General features: G+C 40.1%; 1 protein-coding gene across 1 annotated transcript; it reads right to left on the minus strand.

The window, feature by feature from the left end:
* Window positions 1-601: 601 nt before the first annotated feature.
* On the minus strand, window positions 602-14,841 carry slc15a1a (solute carrier family 15 member 1a). The gene is given in 17 exon segments (XM_047369683.1): window positions 602-676; window positions 1,066-1,203; window positions 2,251-2,364; window positions 2,470-2,575; window positions 2,957-3,023; window positions 4,080-4,411; window positions 5,729-5,817; window positions 7,524-7,586; window positions 7,757-7,788; window positions 7,791-7,842; window positions 7,937-8,019; window positions 8,107-8,195; window positions 8,310-8,392; window positions 9,809-9,885; window positions 13,819-13,906; window positions 14,350-14,390; window positions 14,766-14,841. Coding segments are annotated over 17 exon segments (1,605 nt in total).
* Window positions 14,842-16,759: the final 1,918 nt, after the last annotated feature.

Consider the following 16,759-nt stretch of genomic DNA (forward strand, 5'->3'; position numbering starts at 1 on the left):
TATTTTAAAAATTCTTATATGTAAAAATAATAAATACGTAAAAATACGTATTTAGCTGATGGATTATATCATATACCTTATTAAACGCACCTGTTTTTCATGTTGCTTTTGGAGTAATGGCTTCTTCCTCTCTGAGTGGTCCTTCAGCCCATGTTAATACAGGACTCGTTTCACTGTGGATAAGGACATTCTCTATCAGCTTTAGCCAGTTTCTTCAGGTCTTTGGCTTTTACTTTGAGGTTGATATACATATTTCACACCAGAACATATTTATCTATGACACATGAACCTATCTCCTTCCTGAATGGTACCATGGCTGGACATTGCCACGGTGTTTATGTTTGTATATAATTGTATGAACGAATTAACATGGCACCTTCAGGCATCTGGAAATTGTATCACAATATTAACCAGACTGTAGGGGACCATAATTTTCTTTCTGATTTATTGACTGGTTTCTTTTAATTCTATGATGTCAAACAAGGAACCAACATGTTTGAGGTGTTGCCTTAAAATACATCCAAAGGTGTGTCTTCAGGTAATTTAGGATATTGTGAATTAGCCTACCAGCAGCTCAGGAGCTCATAAAGCCATGACATCATCACTTGGGCTTTCCAACATTGTTTGTCACCTCTTTTTCACATAAGGTCAGAATGGCTTGGGTAATTTTTTCCCCCTTAATAGACAAAAACATCATTTTTAAAAAGTGTTTATTGTACTTGCAAAAGGTATCTTTATCTGATATCAAAATGTGTTTGATGATCCTGAAGCATTTAAGAATGGGGGGGAATCTGTAAGGATGAAAATATATTTTCACAGCACTGTGGAATACGTGTTTTTTCCCCAAGTACATTTATTAAATTTCTAACATAACTTCAAACATTAATATACAACTAACGAAAAACAATAACAATGACAACAAAAAAGTCATATGGAGGGCAAGGCAGCATATTTAGTAAATATTAAATGCCATGGTCTAAGTCTTTTGTAATTTTGTAAACATGTTTTACACATTAGGAAATGAAATGAAATATTTAACAAGATAGGGAGGGGGTTGGGCATTACCTGTGAGTAGGAGAACTCCTGGCCAGTAGCAGAAGACATCACTTCACCAGTAGTGCTGAGGAAGTACTGTGGGATCTGGAGGGGCACGTGCACCGAGTTCGGCTCTATGTCCACTGTCTCAGTTATACACTCCTGACACTGAAATAAATCAAGCAAGAAAAACAAGAGAAAAAATATACCACACGCAGACATATACATATAAAAAACACATAATAGGACTTGTTTTGGATCTTTGAGCAGCAGCTTTAGTCTTGCCACTCTTCAGCCAAATCTGTGGGGTACATGACTAACATTTGTCCAGTCAGTTGGTTTTTCCAGAGTTATCGGGGGCCTCTACATGTCCAGCCCATTAGCTTATGTGGATAGCCATGTCTTGCTGGATTTGCAGTTGTGCCATACTCTTTCCATTTTTGGATGATTAATTAAAAGGTGCTCTGTGAGATGTTGAAAGCTTGGGATATTGTTTTATAACATAGCCTTGCTTTAAACTTCATGCATAGCTTTATCCCTGACCTGTGTGCTGTGTTCCTTGGTCTTCACGATGCTATTTGTTCACCAAGGTTCTCTAACAAGCCTACAATTAAACACAATTGTACACAGGTGGACTCAGTTTATTCATGAAATGGCTTCTGAAGATAGTTGCTTACTGTGGATTTTATTTTGTAATATAAGAGTAAGGGGGCTGCATACAAATGCATGCTACACTTGCAGATTTTTTTCTGTTGAAAACCATGTTTCAATTTGTGTCTACTTTACAATTATGCACCACTTAATGTTGGTATATTACATAGAATTCCAATAAGACACATTGAAGCTTGTGTTTGTAACATGACAGAATATTTAAAAACCTGACAAGAATGAATATGTTTGAAAGGCATTGCATGTGCAAGGAAAAATTGTGCTGGAAACAGTGACTGCAGAAGTGTGGGCACCCTTTGGTGCACATAGGCAGCTTATGTTCATGGTTATAAAAGACCACTCTAACCAATGCACCAGCATAAGCACCGTAATTTGTGGTGCAAAAACACATTTGTGGTACAGAATAATAAAATATATTGGTCTTTAAAATTGAAACACAATGTTAAAATGCGGATAATCAACCTCATTCTTTTACATGTTAAAAAAAACCTTCTATTTCCTAAAGAATTTCAACATTTAAATTGTATCATCAAATGTAAAACTTACATTTGGTCCAAAGTTTAATGTGCTGGGAATGAAGAAAGTATTTGAGCCACCAAATCTAAAATCCTTGCTGTATTCACATGACTGTGACACACTGTGCAAGGTGAATGTGGCCCTTCATAAGACATGAGAATATAATCAACAAACCATTGTTTAGCTGTGCACCCAAGACAAACATTTCGGAAACAAAACGTCTTAAGTATGAATAATAACTCTCACCTTCCATTTTTTTATCTCTGAGTAGATGGAATATTTATAAAGGTCAATTATTCCAAACTGAACTGCAGCCGAAGGAATGTTGAGTGGTTTACTCATTCCATTTATAAATCTAAAATGGGAACAAATTCATCAAAACCATTTAAAGAACAGCCACTAAATCTTTAAAGGCTGTATTAACACTTTAAATATAAACTATATTGCCAAACATATTTGTATACCTTTACATGTAAATGAAGTTGATGAAATCCTATTCTTAATCTACAAGGGCCAATTTGTTGATGAACCAGCCGTTGCCAGCAACAGCAACTTCAACTATTCTGTAAACACCTTCCTCAAGGATTAGGAGTGTGTTCATGGTTAAATTAGAAAACCAGCTGTTTTATTGACCTAAGCAAATATTTACAAACAGTCACAGTTAATATGAATTTTCTTTTGTTCAACAAACTGCGAAACTGCTAAAACCTGATTAAAAATTATAAATTAAACCTACCTGATTTTATTGTTTCCTTATTGTGGCTTATAAATCAAATCATAAGCCTGTAGAAAACCAACAATAACTGTTTATTAATTAAACAATCATATATGTTCTTGTGTAACTTTATTTTACATTTTTTACGATGTAAAGAGGAATTTTAAAAGCTAAAATATTCATACCCCTTTCAGATTTAGATTCAGAATTATTTTTAAAATTATTTTATTCAACCAAGAGCTTTGTTTCTAATTGGAAATGAGATGAGGTTTTGTCAAAAGGTAAAAAAAAGTATGAAAAATATTTTTTTGCTTTTATTTGCATTCTATTTAAAAAAAATCATAGCCTCCTCAATAATTAGTTGGAAAATCTTTATTGGTCTTGCAGCAATCAGACCCTTCTTATAATTGCTGACCAGGTTTTTATATGTTTCCACTGGTATTTTGGTGATTTATCTTTGCTGATGAGCTTTGAGTCTTTAAGGTTTGAAGTCATCCTTGCCATCGCCCTAATCTTTAGCTCCGTCCACAGATTCTCTATCAGATGTAAGCCGGGACTCTGGCTGGGCCACATTAGTCAGTATCAGAATCAGAAAAAACTAGTAAAAGTAATGTTTCACATGTCTGAGGAATTTGCTTTGGTGGTAAGGTGCTACACATAGACAAACATACTAGCGGACATAAATACATTTGTAATTAATTTGTAGTTAAAAACAAAAACAAGTTGTGTAGGAATGTTGTGAGAAAAGCAGAGCACCATGAAAAATATAAAAAATGTACAATAACAACAATATAGAATTAAATGAAATAGTATTCACATATGCTGAGATATTCGTACTATTTAAAAATTTAAGTGTCAGTGGGGGACCAGGGCCTTGTTATTGAGGCTAGCTGCAAACAGTAAGAAGATGTTTTTGTGGCGAGAGGTTTTGGTTCCGATGGACCGCAGCCTCCTGTCCGAGGGGAGAGTCTAAAACTGTTTTTGTTCAGGGTGGGAGGGGTCAGCTGTAATCTTTCCTGCTCGCCTTTGAGTCCTGGAGCCATGCAGTTTCTGATAAGTAGGAAGATTGCAGCCAATAACCCTCTCTGCAGAGCGAATGATACGCTGCAGCCTGCCCTTGTCCCTGATGGTGGGAGAAGCGTACCAAATGTGAGGATGGACTCAATGATGGCAGAGTAGAAGTGCACCATCATTGTCTTTGGCAGGCTGAACTTCTTCAACTGCCGCAGGAAGTACATTCTCTGCTGAGCTCTCTTGGTAAGGGAGGTGATGTTCAGCTCCCACTTGAGATCCTGAGCAACGATGGTGACCAGGAAACGAAAGCAGTCCACAATGGCGGCTGGAGAGTCACACAGGATGATGGGGTTGGGTGGGGCTGTGCTCTTTCTGAAGTCCATTATCATCTCCACTGTTTTCAGAGTGTTGAGCTCCAGAATGTTCTGGCTGCAACTGGTCACCAGATAGTCAATCTCCCTCCTGTAGGTGGACTCGTACCCCCAGAGATGAGCACAATGAGGGTGGTGTCATAAGGAAACTTCAGGAGCTTGACGGACTGTCAGGCACGCTCAGCTGGAAGAGCTCGTCCTGCAGCAGGGCCGGGATGATGGTGTTAAAGCAGAGCAAAAATCCACAAACAGGATCCTGGTGTAGGTTCCTGGGGAGTCCATGTGCTGCGGGATGTAGTGAATGGCCATATGTATTGCATTATCCACAGACCTGTTAGCCCTGTAGGCAAACTGCAGGGGATACAGAAATGGTTCTGTGATGGATTTAAGGTCTGTCAACACTAGACGCTCAAAGGACTTCATTACCACAGAGGTCAGGGCAACAGGTCTGAAGTCATTTAGTCCTGTGGTTGTGGTTCTTGGTTTTTTGGGGACAGGGATGATGATGGATGCTTTGAAGCAAGCTGGCACATGGCATATCTCCAGTGAGGGTTAAAAATGTCTGTTAACACAGGAGACAGCTGATCAGCACAGTGCTTCAGGGTGAATGGGGAGACATGGTCCGGTCCATCTGCTATGCGGAGTTTCTGCCTCTTAAACAGTCTTTTGACTTCCTTCTCTGAAATGGAGAGAAGGCAGAGGGGCAGAAATGGTGGACTGGGGTTGAGGTTGAGTGGAGGAGTCACGGGGGATGCTGACCGATTGACTCTCAAAGAGGCAGTAGAACTGGTTTAGCTCATTTGCAAGGCTAGAGTCTTTGATGGAGTGGGGGGCTTTGGGTTGAAAGTTTGTGATCTCCAGACAGCTGTGGTATCGTTTAGCCTCTCTGAGTACAGCAGTTTAGCTTCTTGCACCTCCTTGCTAAACCTGTACTTTAACAAACTGAACAAGTCTGTGTCTCCACTCCTGAGTGCCCCATCCTTTTCCAACCTTAGCTTTCTGAGTTTGGCTGTAAACCAGGGTAAATTACTTACAGTAGGAACAAACATGTTGGGCAGACAGAGTTAATTTTGGGCTATACTCTGTCTGTTTTGGAAGAATTTAGAGGTAGTGCTTCATTGTTATAAGTCAATCCACTTTCTTGAATTCACTAGTAAAAATAGCAGTTTAACAGTCCCACAGCATAATGATTTTGCATTATGCTGTGGGACTGTATGTATAGTAAGTATAGTGACAGTTTTTGACTCTGAGTTAATATTTGGTAAATAAATAACAAATAAAATAATAAAATCATGTAAAACTATTTCTTAAGTATCAAACTATCAATATTGTAACTGAAGTGTATTAATCAAATATATTATTAGTGTTATAAACAAGTGACAAATACAAAATGTGCCACCTCACTTACGTAAAGTTCACCCCACACTTTTTAATCAGAGGGTATATCAGGCTGTCCATAACAGGAACCAGAGTCAGGATCAAGATTGGGTTGATCATCTTTAAGAAGCAAACTGCGCAATAAGCAACCTGTCCACCAGAAGGCAATACAGGTCCTTCTCAAAATATTAGCATATTGTGATAAATTTCATTATTTTCCATAATGTCATGATGAAAATTTAACATTCATATATTTTAGATTCATTGCACACTAACTGAAATATTTCAGGTCTTTTATTGTCTTAATACGGATGATTTTGGCATACAGCTAATGAAAACCCAAAATTCCTATCTCACAAAATTAGCATATTTCATCCGACCAATAAAAGAAAAGTGTTTTTAATACAAAAAACGTCAACCTTCAAATAATCATGTACAGTTGTGCACTCAATACTTGGTCGGGAATCCTTTGGCAGAAATGACTGCTTCAATGCGGCGTGGCATGGAGGCAATCAGCCTGTGGCACTGCTGAGGTCTTATGGAGGCCCAGGATGCTTCGAAAGCGGCCTTTAGCTCATCCAGAGTGTTGGGTCTTGAGTCTCTCAACGTTCTCTTCACAATATCCCACAGATTCTCTATGGAGTTCAGGTCAGGAGAGTTGGCAGGCCAATTGAGCACAGTGATACCATGGTCAGTAAACCATTTACCAGTGGTTTTGGCACTGTGAGCAGGTGCCAGGTCGTGCTGAAAAATGAAATCTTCATCTCCATAAAGCTTTTCAGCAGATGGAAGCATGAAGTGCTCCGAAATCTCCTGATAGCTAGCTGCATTGACCCTGCCCTTGATAAAAACACAGTGGACCAACACCAGCAGCTGACACGGCACCCCAGACCATCACTGACTGTGGGTACTTGACACTGGACTTCTGGCATTTTGGCATTTCCTTCTCCCCAGTCTTCCTCCAGACTCTGGCACCTTGATTTCCAAATGACATGCAGAATTTGCTTTCATCCGAAAAAAGTACTTTGGACCACTGAGCAACAGTCCAGTACTGCTTCTCTGTAGCTCTGGTCAGGCGCTTCTGCCGCTGTTTCTGGTTCAAAAGTGGCTTGACCTGGGGAATGCGGCACCTGTAGCCCATTTCCTGCACACGCCTGTGCACGGTGGCTCTGGATGTTTCTACTCCAGACTCAGTCCACTGCTTCCGCAAGTCCCCCAAGGTCTGGAATCGGCCCTTCTCCACAATCTTCCTCTGGGTCCGGTCACCTCTTCTCGTTGTGCAGCGTTTTCTGCCACATTTTTTCCTTCCCACAGACTTCCCACTGAGGTGCCTTGATACAGCACTCTGGGAACAGCCTATTCGTTCAGAAATTTCTTTCTGTGTCTTACCCTCTTGCTTGAGGGTGTCAATAGTGGCCTTCTGGACAGCAGTCAGGTCGGCAGTCTTACCCATGATTGGGGTTTTGAGTGATGAACCAGGCTGGGAGTTTTAAAGGCCTCAGGAATCTTTTGCAGGTGTTTAGAGTTAACTCGTTGATTCAGATAATTAGGTTCATAGCTCGTTTAGAGACCCTTTTAATGATATGCTAATTTTGTGAGATAGGAATTTTGGGTTTTCATGAGCTGTATGCCAAAATCATCCGTATTAAGACAATAAAAGACCTGAAATATTTCAGTTAGTGTGCAATGAATCTAAAATATATGAATGTTAAATTTTCATCATGACATTATGGAAAATAATGAACTTTATCACAATATGCTAATATTTTGAGAAGGACCTGTACATGAGTTTGAGCCTTCAAAACGTTTTACTTTTTTTAACGGACCTGCATTTGTTCAGGCTGTATGACAATTGGACCATGTGAAGAAAAAAATATAACATGAATGCACTGCTTTGGAGAGCTATGAAAATGATGCTGTTTTTGATACTCAAAATAACACAAAGCCACCACAGAGTCCAAAAGGCGACAGATCCTGACATGCACAGAAAAATAAGAAGTGAACAATTACTACTCCAGAGATGAACACCCTGTTGCAATCCATGAAATGTAAAACATACATCATATTTTTCCTCTGCCCAGTCCGACCAGAGGCCCTTTTTGGATATTGCTTGCCTTTGTGTCTGTATCGGTTTTTAATTGCAAACTGTGTCACAAAGAATCAAAATAAGAGACAAAACAGGTCTTAGAAGTTAGTGGATGTTATGTGAATATAGCCAAGACTCCTTTAAAAGACTTACTCCTATGCATTTAGACACTTTGAGCATGATATTCCTCTCTGGTTTAGCTTTGTAGTACATACTGCTTCCCATGATAAACACTGCTGTTGGAGATTCACAGTATATGATCATTTTTAACATCTAATGAAAACTTTTTTTTAAGTATTTGTCACTAGATTCTTTATTCATACCAAGAGCAACCACCATTGGGGCTGCAGGCACTCCGAAAGCAAGAGAGTAACAATTGCTTATACTGTGGATGCCACATTGCTGTGCAGCAGATGGAAATAACTTACATTCATTTAAAATGCACTCTTTGTCCTGGATTTTATAGTGTTAATTCCATGTTTATTGCCACTTTTTAACAATGAAATGTGTGAAACATGTACAAATGAGGATGGGAGTTATAATAGTTGACAGAAGACTTCCATCATTGATGCAGAGATAGAAAACTGAAAAGAAAGTTTTTCTTTGCTTTTCCTGAATAAAAACAGAATAAATGTTTGTTATTGAGGATCGATATAAAGAACTGCAATAATTCTTTTAAGCCAAAACTGTTTACGGGGTTGTTATTACTGAATGGTTTTCCTCGTCCATGTACTCTCTTGTTAAGCTCTCAGTTTTACATTTGCCATTTGTTTGGTCACTTGCTAATTTTTAACAGGTATGTGTTGCTGATTAATCATTCGTCTTATTAATCATACACCCGAAAAATCTCTCAGCCTTTCTTATAGGTTTTGAATCACTTTTTTTGCTTGAAAACTGCATGCCATAAAATTTTGAACCCATTTTGGGTCCTTGCTGTGTGTCTTTACTAGAGTAATTTTCTAGTCGCCGACTGTTTTAGTTACGATGTCGGTCATCTCAGCCAGCACGCTCTTGCAGTCTGGACTAAAATGAAAGTTGGTGGATGAACAGTCAGGTTTTAGATAAAGAATAATTGTTATTTTTGTGTTTTAGGATTACGGTTAGGGCTTTCTATGCATTGCATTTGCTTTATAAGACTCTGGCAATGCAATAATAAAGCAACGGACTTTTTGCACTGGTTACCAAAATCTACTAACAGTATAAAAATAATTTGTTTAAAACCACTGAACACAGCTGACTTCATAATAATTTGCCTAAAAAGTCCTTACATGTTAAAAGACAGGCAGATTAACCTTAGAAGTAATCACTCCTATAAGTTTTAAACAGCTACTTTTCTGACTTCCCTTTGCAGCTAGCTAGTAGTGCTGCCAAGCTAATGTTAGCTTATGTGCATAAAAAACAAGTATTTTACTATTTGTCCTCATTAAAATGTGTTAAAACAAACAATGTTTTTAACACATTTCCTTACTGAAAATACTTCAGTTTCTATTAAGCAGGTATATCATTCAGCTATCCCTCAAGTGCTAATATACCCCTACACCACTTTCCTAAAGCAGAAATTAGAAGAGCGGGCCCTGATAGGATTGTCCATCTTACTTAATGACCCCAAGTTAATTGCCTTTACAGTTTTGATATGGAACAAAAAATGGGATCCATACCCTTGTATTTAGTCATCCCATTGGTGTCAGATACAAAAAGTGTGTGGTGATCCCAGACAAAAAGTACAAAACACAAACTCAACAAGATGTATTGTATAGCTCTTCTTCTGTTTAGTGCATAAAGATCAAAGCTGCTATAGTAAGCACGCATTGTGACATTATCATTAATAGCCAAACTAAATTTGAAGGATGACAATACAAAGCAAATAAAACATGACATGGTAGAGTCGCATAAACAATGGACATGTAGATGATAGTCCTGTGAGAGACATAATGAAAAATAGTGTAACAGGTAATACAAACTGTAGATGTAAAAGCAGTTAACTGGAAACAAGCATTGCCGGTAGTCCTTCTTAGATTGAATCACTGCAGTATTATCAGATATGGAGGTGGCCAAGTCATCGTCCCATAGCAAAAAGTACTTAAAGTACAGCACCAGCACAGCTGTGAAGAGGCAACAACAGCTTTTTCTACTGCACCATGATAATTACATCATTTAATAACAACGGGATGCAAAAGGCCCCTCCCTGAACCGCCACCTTAATGTGGTGGAAGGGTTTGTGTGCTTGAATGATCCTAGAGGCTATGTTGTCTGCGGCTGAAATGCCCCTGGTAGGGTCTCCCATGGCAAACAGGCTCTAGGTGACGGGTCAGACAAAGAGCGGTTCAAGAACCCCTCATGACAACGATTAAATCGAGGCACGTGACGAAGCCGGGGTCCCACCCTGGAGCCAGGCCTGGGGTCGGGACTCACCGGAGAGCGCTTGGGGGCTGGGTTGCTCCTCGCGGGACCCGGCCGGGCCAAGCCCAAATGAGAGACGCGAGGCCATCCCCCAGTGGGCCCACCACCTGCAGGGGGAACCACGAGTGACCGGTGCAAAGAGGATTGGGCGGCGGACGAAGGTGGAGACCTCGGCGGCCCAATCCCCGGATGCTTAGGCTGGCTCTAGGGACGCGGAATGTCACCTCGCTGGGGGGGAATGAGCCTGAGCTGGTGCGGGAGGTCGAGAGATATCGACTAGAAATAGTCGGGCTCGCCTCCACGCACAGTGTGGGCTTTGGAACCCATTTCCTCGAGAGGGGCTGGACTCTCTTCTACTCTGGAGTGGCCCACGGGGAGAGGCGGCGGGCTGGGGTGGGTTTGCTTGTTGTCCCCCAGCTTAGCCGTCTCGTGTTGGGGTTTACCCCAGTGGATGAGAGGGTTGCATCCCTGCGCCTTCGGGTTGGGGACGGGTCTCTGACTGTCATTTCCCGGCCTTCTTGGCGTCCCTGTCAGGGGTGCTGGATAGTGCCCCTCCCCGGGGACTCCATTATTCTGCTGGGGGACTTCAATGCCCACGTGGGAAACGACAGTGACACCTGGAGAGGCGTGATCTGGAGGAATGGCCTCCCCGATCTGAATCCGAGTGGTGTTTTGTTACTGGACTTCCGTGCTAGTCATGGATTTTCCATAATGAACACCATGTTCAAACATAAGGGTGTCCATCAGTGCACTTGGCACCAGGACACCCTAGGCAGGAGGTCAATGATCGACTTTGATGTCGTATCATCAGACCTTCGGCCGCATGTTTTGGACACTCGGGTGAAGAGAGGGGCTGAGCTGTCCACTGATCACCACCTAGTGGTGAGTTGGATCTGCTGGAGGAGGAGAAAGCCGGACAGACTTGGCAGGCCCAAGCGCATAGTGAGGGTCTGCTGGGAACGCCTGGCGGAGCCCTCGACCAGGGATGTATTCAACTCCCACCTCCGGGAGAGCTTTGACCAGATTCCGGGGGATGTTGGAGACATAGTGTCCAAGTGGACCATGTGCTGTTCGAAAGAGTCCTATCGGATGTGGTGTGCTTGTGGGACTCCTGAGGCGGCTGACGGGTACCGTGAGGCCAAGCATGCCGCAGCCCGGGCGGTGGCAGAGGCAAAAACTCGGGCCTGGGAGGAGTTCGGTGAGGCCATGGAGAAGGGCTACCGGTTGGCCTAGAAGCGATTCTGGCAAACCGTCCGCCGCCTCAGCAGGGGGAAGCAGTGCTTCGTCAACACTGTTTACAGTGGGGGTGGGAGGCTGCTGACCTCAACTGGGGACAATATCGGGCGGTGGAAGGAGTACTTCGAGGATCTCCTCAATCCTGCCATCACGCATTCCCTGGTGGAAACAGAGGCTGGGGACTCGGGGTTGGATTCTTTTATCACCCAGGCTGAAGTCACCGAGGTGGTTAAAAAGCTCCGCGGTGGCAGGGCTTTGGGGGTGGATGAGACCCGCCCTGAGTACCTCAAGTAATGGGGGTGCTGTGCTGGTCCGTTGTGGTGAAGAGAGAGCTGAGCTGAAAAGTGAAGCACTCGATTTACCGGTCGGTCTACGTTCCTACCCTCATCTATGGCCATGAACTTTGGGTCATGAACGAGATCCCGGATACAAGTGGCTGAAATTAGCTTCCTCCGTAGGGTTGCCGGAGCTCGGAGTAGAGCCGCTGCTCCTCCACATCGAGAAGAGCCAGTTGAGGTGGCTCGGGCATCTATACCGGATGCCTCCTGGACGCCTTCCTCGGGAGGGGTTCCAGGCACGTCCCACCAGGAGGAGGCCCAGGGGACGGCCCAGGACACGCTGGAGGGACTATGTCTCTCGGCTGGCCTGGGAGCGCCCTGGGCTCCCCCGGAGAAGCTGGAGGAGGTGTATGGGGAGAGGGACGTCTGGGTGTCTCTGCTGAGTCTGCTGCCCCCGTGACCCGGTCCCGGATAAGCAGAAGACGACGAGTACGAGTACGAGTACGAGGGATGCATAAGGGACCATCTTGAGTCAAGGGAAAGCTGCAACTTGCTTTGGTGATAAAGACTGCCTTGAATCAGAAAGATTATGTTAGAAAATAATGATTTAAACCAGTGGTTAATCCTCAATTAAAAATACTTAAATGATTTAATTGTCCATTTTTTTTCTATTTTTATCTACCCGACAACTTACCAAATGTGCACTATTTCATTGCAACTGACAAAGTAGCTTGATTTTTTTTACGAAAGGTCATATCATTTTAGGTGTACATTCTTGAACTGTAGCGCAAAATCAGTCCAGTCCCCGGCCGCACTTTGAACACACCTGGGTTAGACCCTTACTTGTGTTTTGACTATGAATCTGAAAATATTATTTAATATTAATAATTTTATATTTTATCAAATGATATTTCAGTCTGTTAAGGGTTGTCCTATGAATACCAGCCTAGTAAGGCGGTGGTATTAGGACAAAATCAAAAGGGTGAGCCAAGCTCTGACATTATTGAACAGCAAAACTCTGCACACACATGGAATGAATTCACATAATTTCTTAAAATACAAGAATTTATTAACAAAAATAAGTCAACTCAAAGTCAAACATATTTCAATCAACAAACTCTTTACTATGCTAAAACAATTCAACTAAACTATCAAGCAGAATTAAAGAATAAGGAAGGCTAATGGGCTATGTACAATATAAACAAGTGGATTAAAGATGGTTAAAACCATGACCAAAAGAGTGATGAAACATTACCATGCAATGTTTATGTTTGAGAACCAAGGATTATCTTGAAGAATCTGGAAATGGAGTTAAGTTAGTCTTGGAACCAACTTTGGCAACAATCAACAAACGTTTAGACAACCATTCACAATGCAAGATCAGATAAAATATCATTTTATTAAAATAATGTTTTTAAAGAATGATCTGCTGAATAAAACCAACCTTCTGGATGACTAGTTCTCAACGGTGTCTCATTAGCTGCCTTTATTTATTAAAATAATATTTAAAGAAATATTATTAAGGGAATATTTTGGAAAAGAGCCAAATCTTTCTGGAGAAATGGTGTTTCATTACCTGTTAGCAGTTAGAGCTAACAAAAGAAGTTGATAGCTTAGCACCAGAGTCAAACACACACCTTTAAAATACCGTTAATAAAAAGGGTTGAAATGCATAAGCGCGGACGGCGCGTTGTGAACAATTTTTTGTGTTTAAAATCACCCTTCAAGTAAAGTTTGTCTTAACTTTAAAAACACACACAACACAAAACTGAGCATGTGTGCTGCTGATAGCCTGCTAGCTCCAAGATAGCTGAGTTCAACACAAACAAAACCAAACTTCATAAAATGAAAAACGTTCAGATCATAAATCTTTCTCTATTACTCTGCCCAAACCCTAACCTCGAACCGTGCTGAGGAGTTGTCCGGGCAACGACGAAGTTTGAAGAAAGTTTTCATGTGGCAATCCATGGCTGTGGGTCCCAACACTTGCATTAAATTTAAAAGTCCCCCCCCCCCATCTATCAACAGTATTTTTTGTTCTGCTATCTTGTTGTGTAGTTTGTTTTTTAGAGACTTGTTGAAGGTTTTGTATAGTACTGTGTTGTTTGCCAGAAAACTCACCTCACATTCCATTGTAGGAGAACCTCTCACAGAACTCATTTACTAAAATGAAAAAGATGCTGATTGGGTATCCAAACACTTTTTTACTCTGTTCAGGAAATGAAAAAAGGAAATGTAGAATAAATCTTTCAGCAAAGTTAGGAAAAACCCAGTCAAGATACAAACTGATCAGTCAGCACAAAAATGACAATTTAATTCAGAGAATGTGACATCAAATCTAAAATTAAACACTGCTAATTGAAATTGTGTAATTTAAAGTAATTTTTAGTTCTGCTGCAATTGATGCATGAGTATATTTTATTATGTGAAATAAAAAAAGTTAAAATACTTGACTAATGTATTCTTCATTTATAAACAAAATCTCTTCCGCTACAGAAAGTTTTTATCTGTTGAATTCACAAATAACAAAAAAATTACACCTCATGATTAGAAAGTGGTAATAGTAGTAGAATGTCCAGCATTCAAACTAAGATTGTTAATGCTTAACTTTTAAAAAGAGTCAGTCAGTCTAAAAATCATTCACTACTTTACCTTTCCTCTACGCCTATTTTACTTTTCAAGATCGTCTTTTTCTGTGGGCAAAATAATCTACTTTAGCTATAAAAAACAGGTGTAAAACTGATCAACTTTAATATTTTCTTTTAATCTCACAAGTCATGATGTCTAACTGTGGCTGCAGCCTGCTTTCTCTTGGGCCTTGGTATTTCTTCGAGGTATTTTCCAGGAGCCCTCGATGCTTTTTCTTTTTCTCTTCAATGGGAGTGACAATGCTTCATGTTATATTGCCCCTTATTACCCCTTACACTGTCTTTTATACTGCTGACTGTGTTGATTTTACAATAGGGTGGGAATGTGAGATGCAGCTAATAGAATGTCAAGCATGTTCATACCCTGAGATTTCACAGGCCATTATTCCCAAATATGTGTGAAAAGCTTGATTATGTCACCACTCAGCAAGATCTTTCCTGGAGTTTCAATAAATGTTACTGTTTTACTCAGGAATGTGGTTATCTTCACATTCATAACGTATAGTAAAATTAAGAACAAACATCAAAAATAATTAATTAGAAAGAAGCGTCAGTACTAAATACTTAAATAGCTAAAGATTTTATTTCTGGATCATATAAAAGCTTTACTGAGTAAATAATGGTGTCCCCTAAAAAATCCAAACCTTTATTCCCCTTTGAAAGACTATGCTTAGAAATAATGTTTCTGTCTAAACTGACAAATAACGCAAGCTGATGAACAGCTTTAGAGTTCTACATTTCCTTTATTCCATTATTCCTTCAGTTTGCACTGGATCTATAAGCAGGAATTGTTTTGCACAGGCCAGTCTGTATAACATCATGTTGGCATGACAAATTACATTTTGGTTTAATGTCTTGTGTTGCTGGTAGTATAATACTTTTTGCTTTAACATTATAATATAGTCACAATGTTTGTGTGACATTTAGAGCTCAAATCAAATCAAATGTTAAAATGTTCATGTGCCTGTCTGTCCACTTTTAATATCTTGAGTTAGAAGCACTCTGTTCCTTTTCAGGTCCTTATGATCAGACTGTAGTAGTGTGTCCTCAAACTCTTTAACTAGGCTCTCTCTCATGTATTATTTTCCCTATTTGCCGTCCACTCAGTTTTTTATCATCCTTCATCTCGCCAGAGTTGTTGCTTTATAACTGCAAGATTCATTTACAATGAATACTGAACACTGATTACCATACTTATTTTCTATTTCATAATCATCTTCAGGTAAACTCATATCAGATATCTACAGCACCAACAGAGACACAATGTTCTGGGTAAAAATGTTATTAGAATAACCAAAAAAATAGATAATGAGTTGGCAAGTACAGGGCATGTAATGTAAAAGAAGAGGCACAGACAGTGGATTAGACCAGTGCTTCTCAACCTTTTTTGACCCCCTGAGCCATTTTGTTACACCACGGGTACCCCCTTGGTCAAACGTGTTAGCAAAAATAGAATGTACAACAACTGGTTAAATGAAAATCTTTTTATTTAATCTCCTTAACTTGAACATTCAGTTGTTAGTCATTTTATTCCTTTCAGCTCAAATTAAACATAAAGATAACTGTTGCCGTGAAAGTGAATAAGTAATCTAAATAAATACAAAATCAACATAAATAATAAACCTGCCTTTGTTATAACAAAAACTGGAGCTCTTTTGAATAACTCCTCAATAAACAGACAAACAGACAAATAGAATTAATTGGTATTGTTAGGAAAACCTGTGGCAACAGTTTATAAAATACCTACATTAACTTAAAATGACAAAAATTTCAAGAAAACAAAATAAATATTTTGAATTCTGGTATTTGCCGTTATTCACCACATATCCTAAAGACTTTAGATCTCACATTCAGCCGCCACAAACAAATAACAGGTAGTGTAAAAAGCCAAGAGTGACAAGCCACGAACAGGCTGTAGTTGGTGGGGAATAACACCTACAAACATGTACAGGTGCCAGTAAAATGTTTACAATTTCACTACTGAGAATAGTATAAATAATTGCTGATAGTTTTAAGTAAAATGCAATTAAAACAGATACATTATTTTTTGTTTCTAATACTGCTTTTATATTGTTTCACACTTTCTTCTTAAGATGTCTGTTGTGTTTCCTATCAGAAACAAGCTTCTTTAAATCCAGGGTTGTGACTGATTTTCAGCCATGTTGTTTACAAGTTGGAAAAAAGATATTAGCATCAAGGCATATAACGATGTCACCTTTTACATGTAAATGATATCTGATCTCAATGTGGAAAGCCATCAGTGTCAAGACATCCAGTGATGTCCAATATGGTCAGAAAGTGAAAGGTGGAAAGCCACAATCTAGAACATCAGGCGGAGCATTATAGCTTTAGCCGTAATGCTTCACTTGTGAAAGTAAATTGGGCTTCTTCTTGGCACTCAGACAATAAGAGTG

The sequence above is a fragment of the Girardinichthys multiradiatus genome, chromosome 7 (genome assembly GCF_021462225.1).
Source record: "Girardinichthys multiradiatus isolate DD_20200921_A chromosome 7, DD_fGirMul_XY1, whole genome shotgun sequence".
Lineage (NCBI taxonomy): Eukaryota > Metazoa > Chordata > Actinopteri > Cyprinodontiformes > Goodeidae > Girardinichthys > Girardinichthys multiradiatus.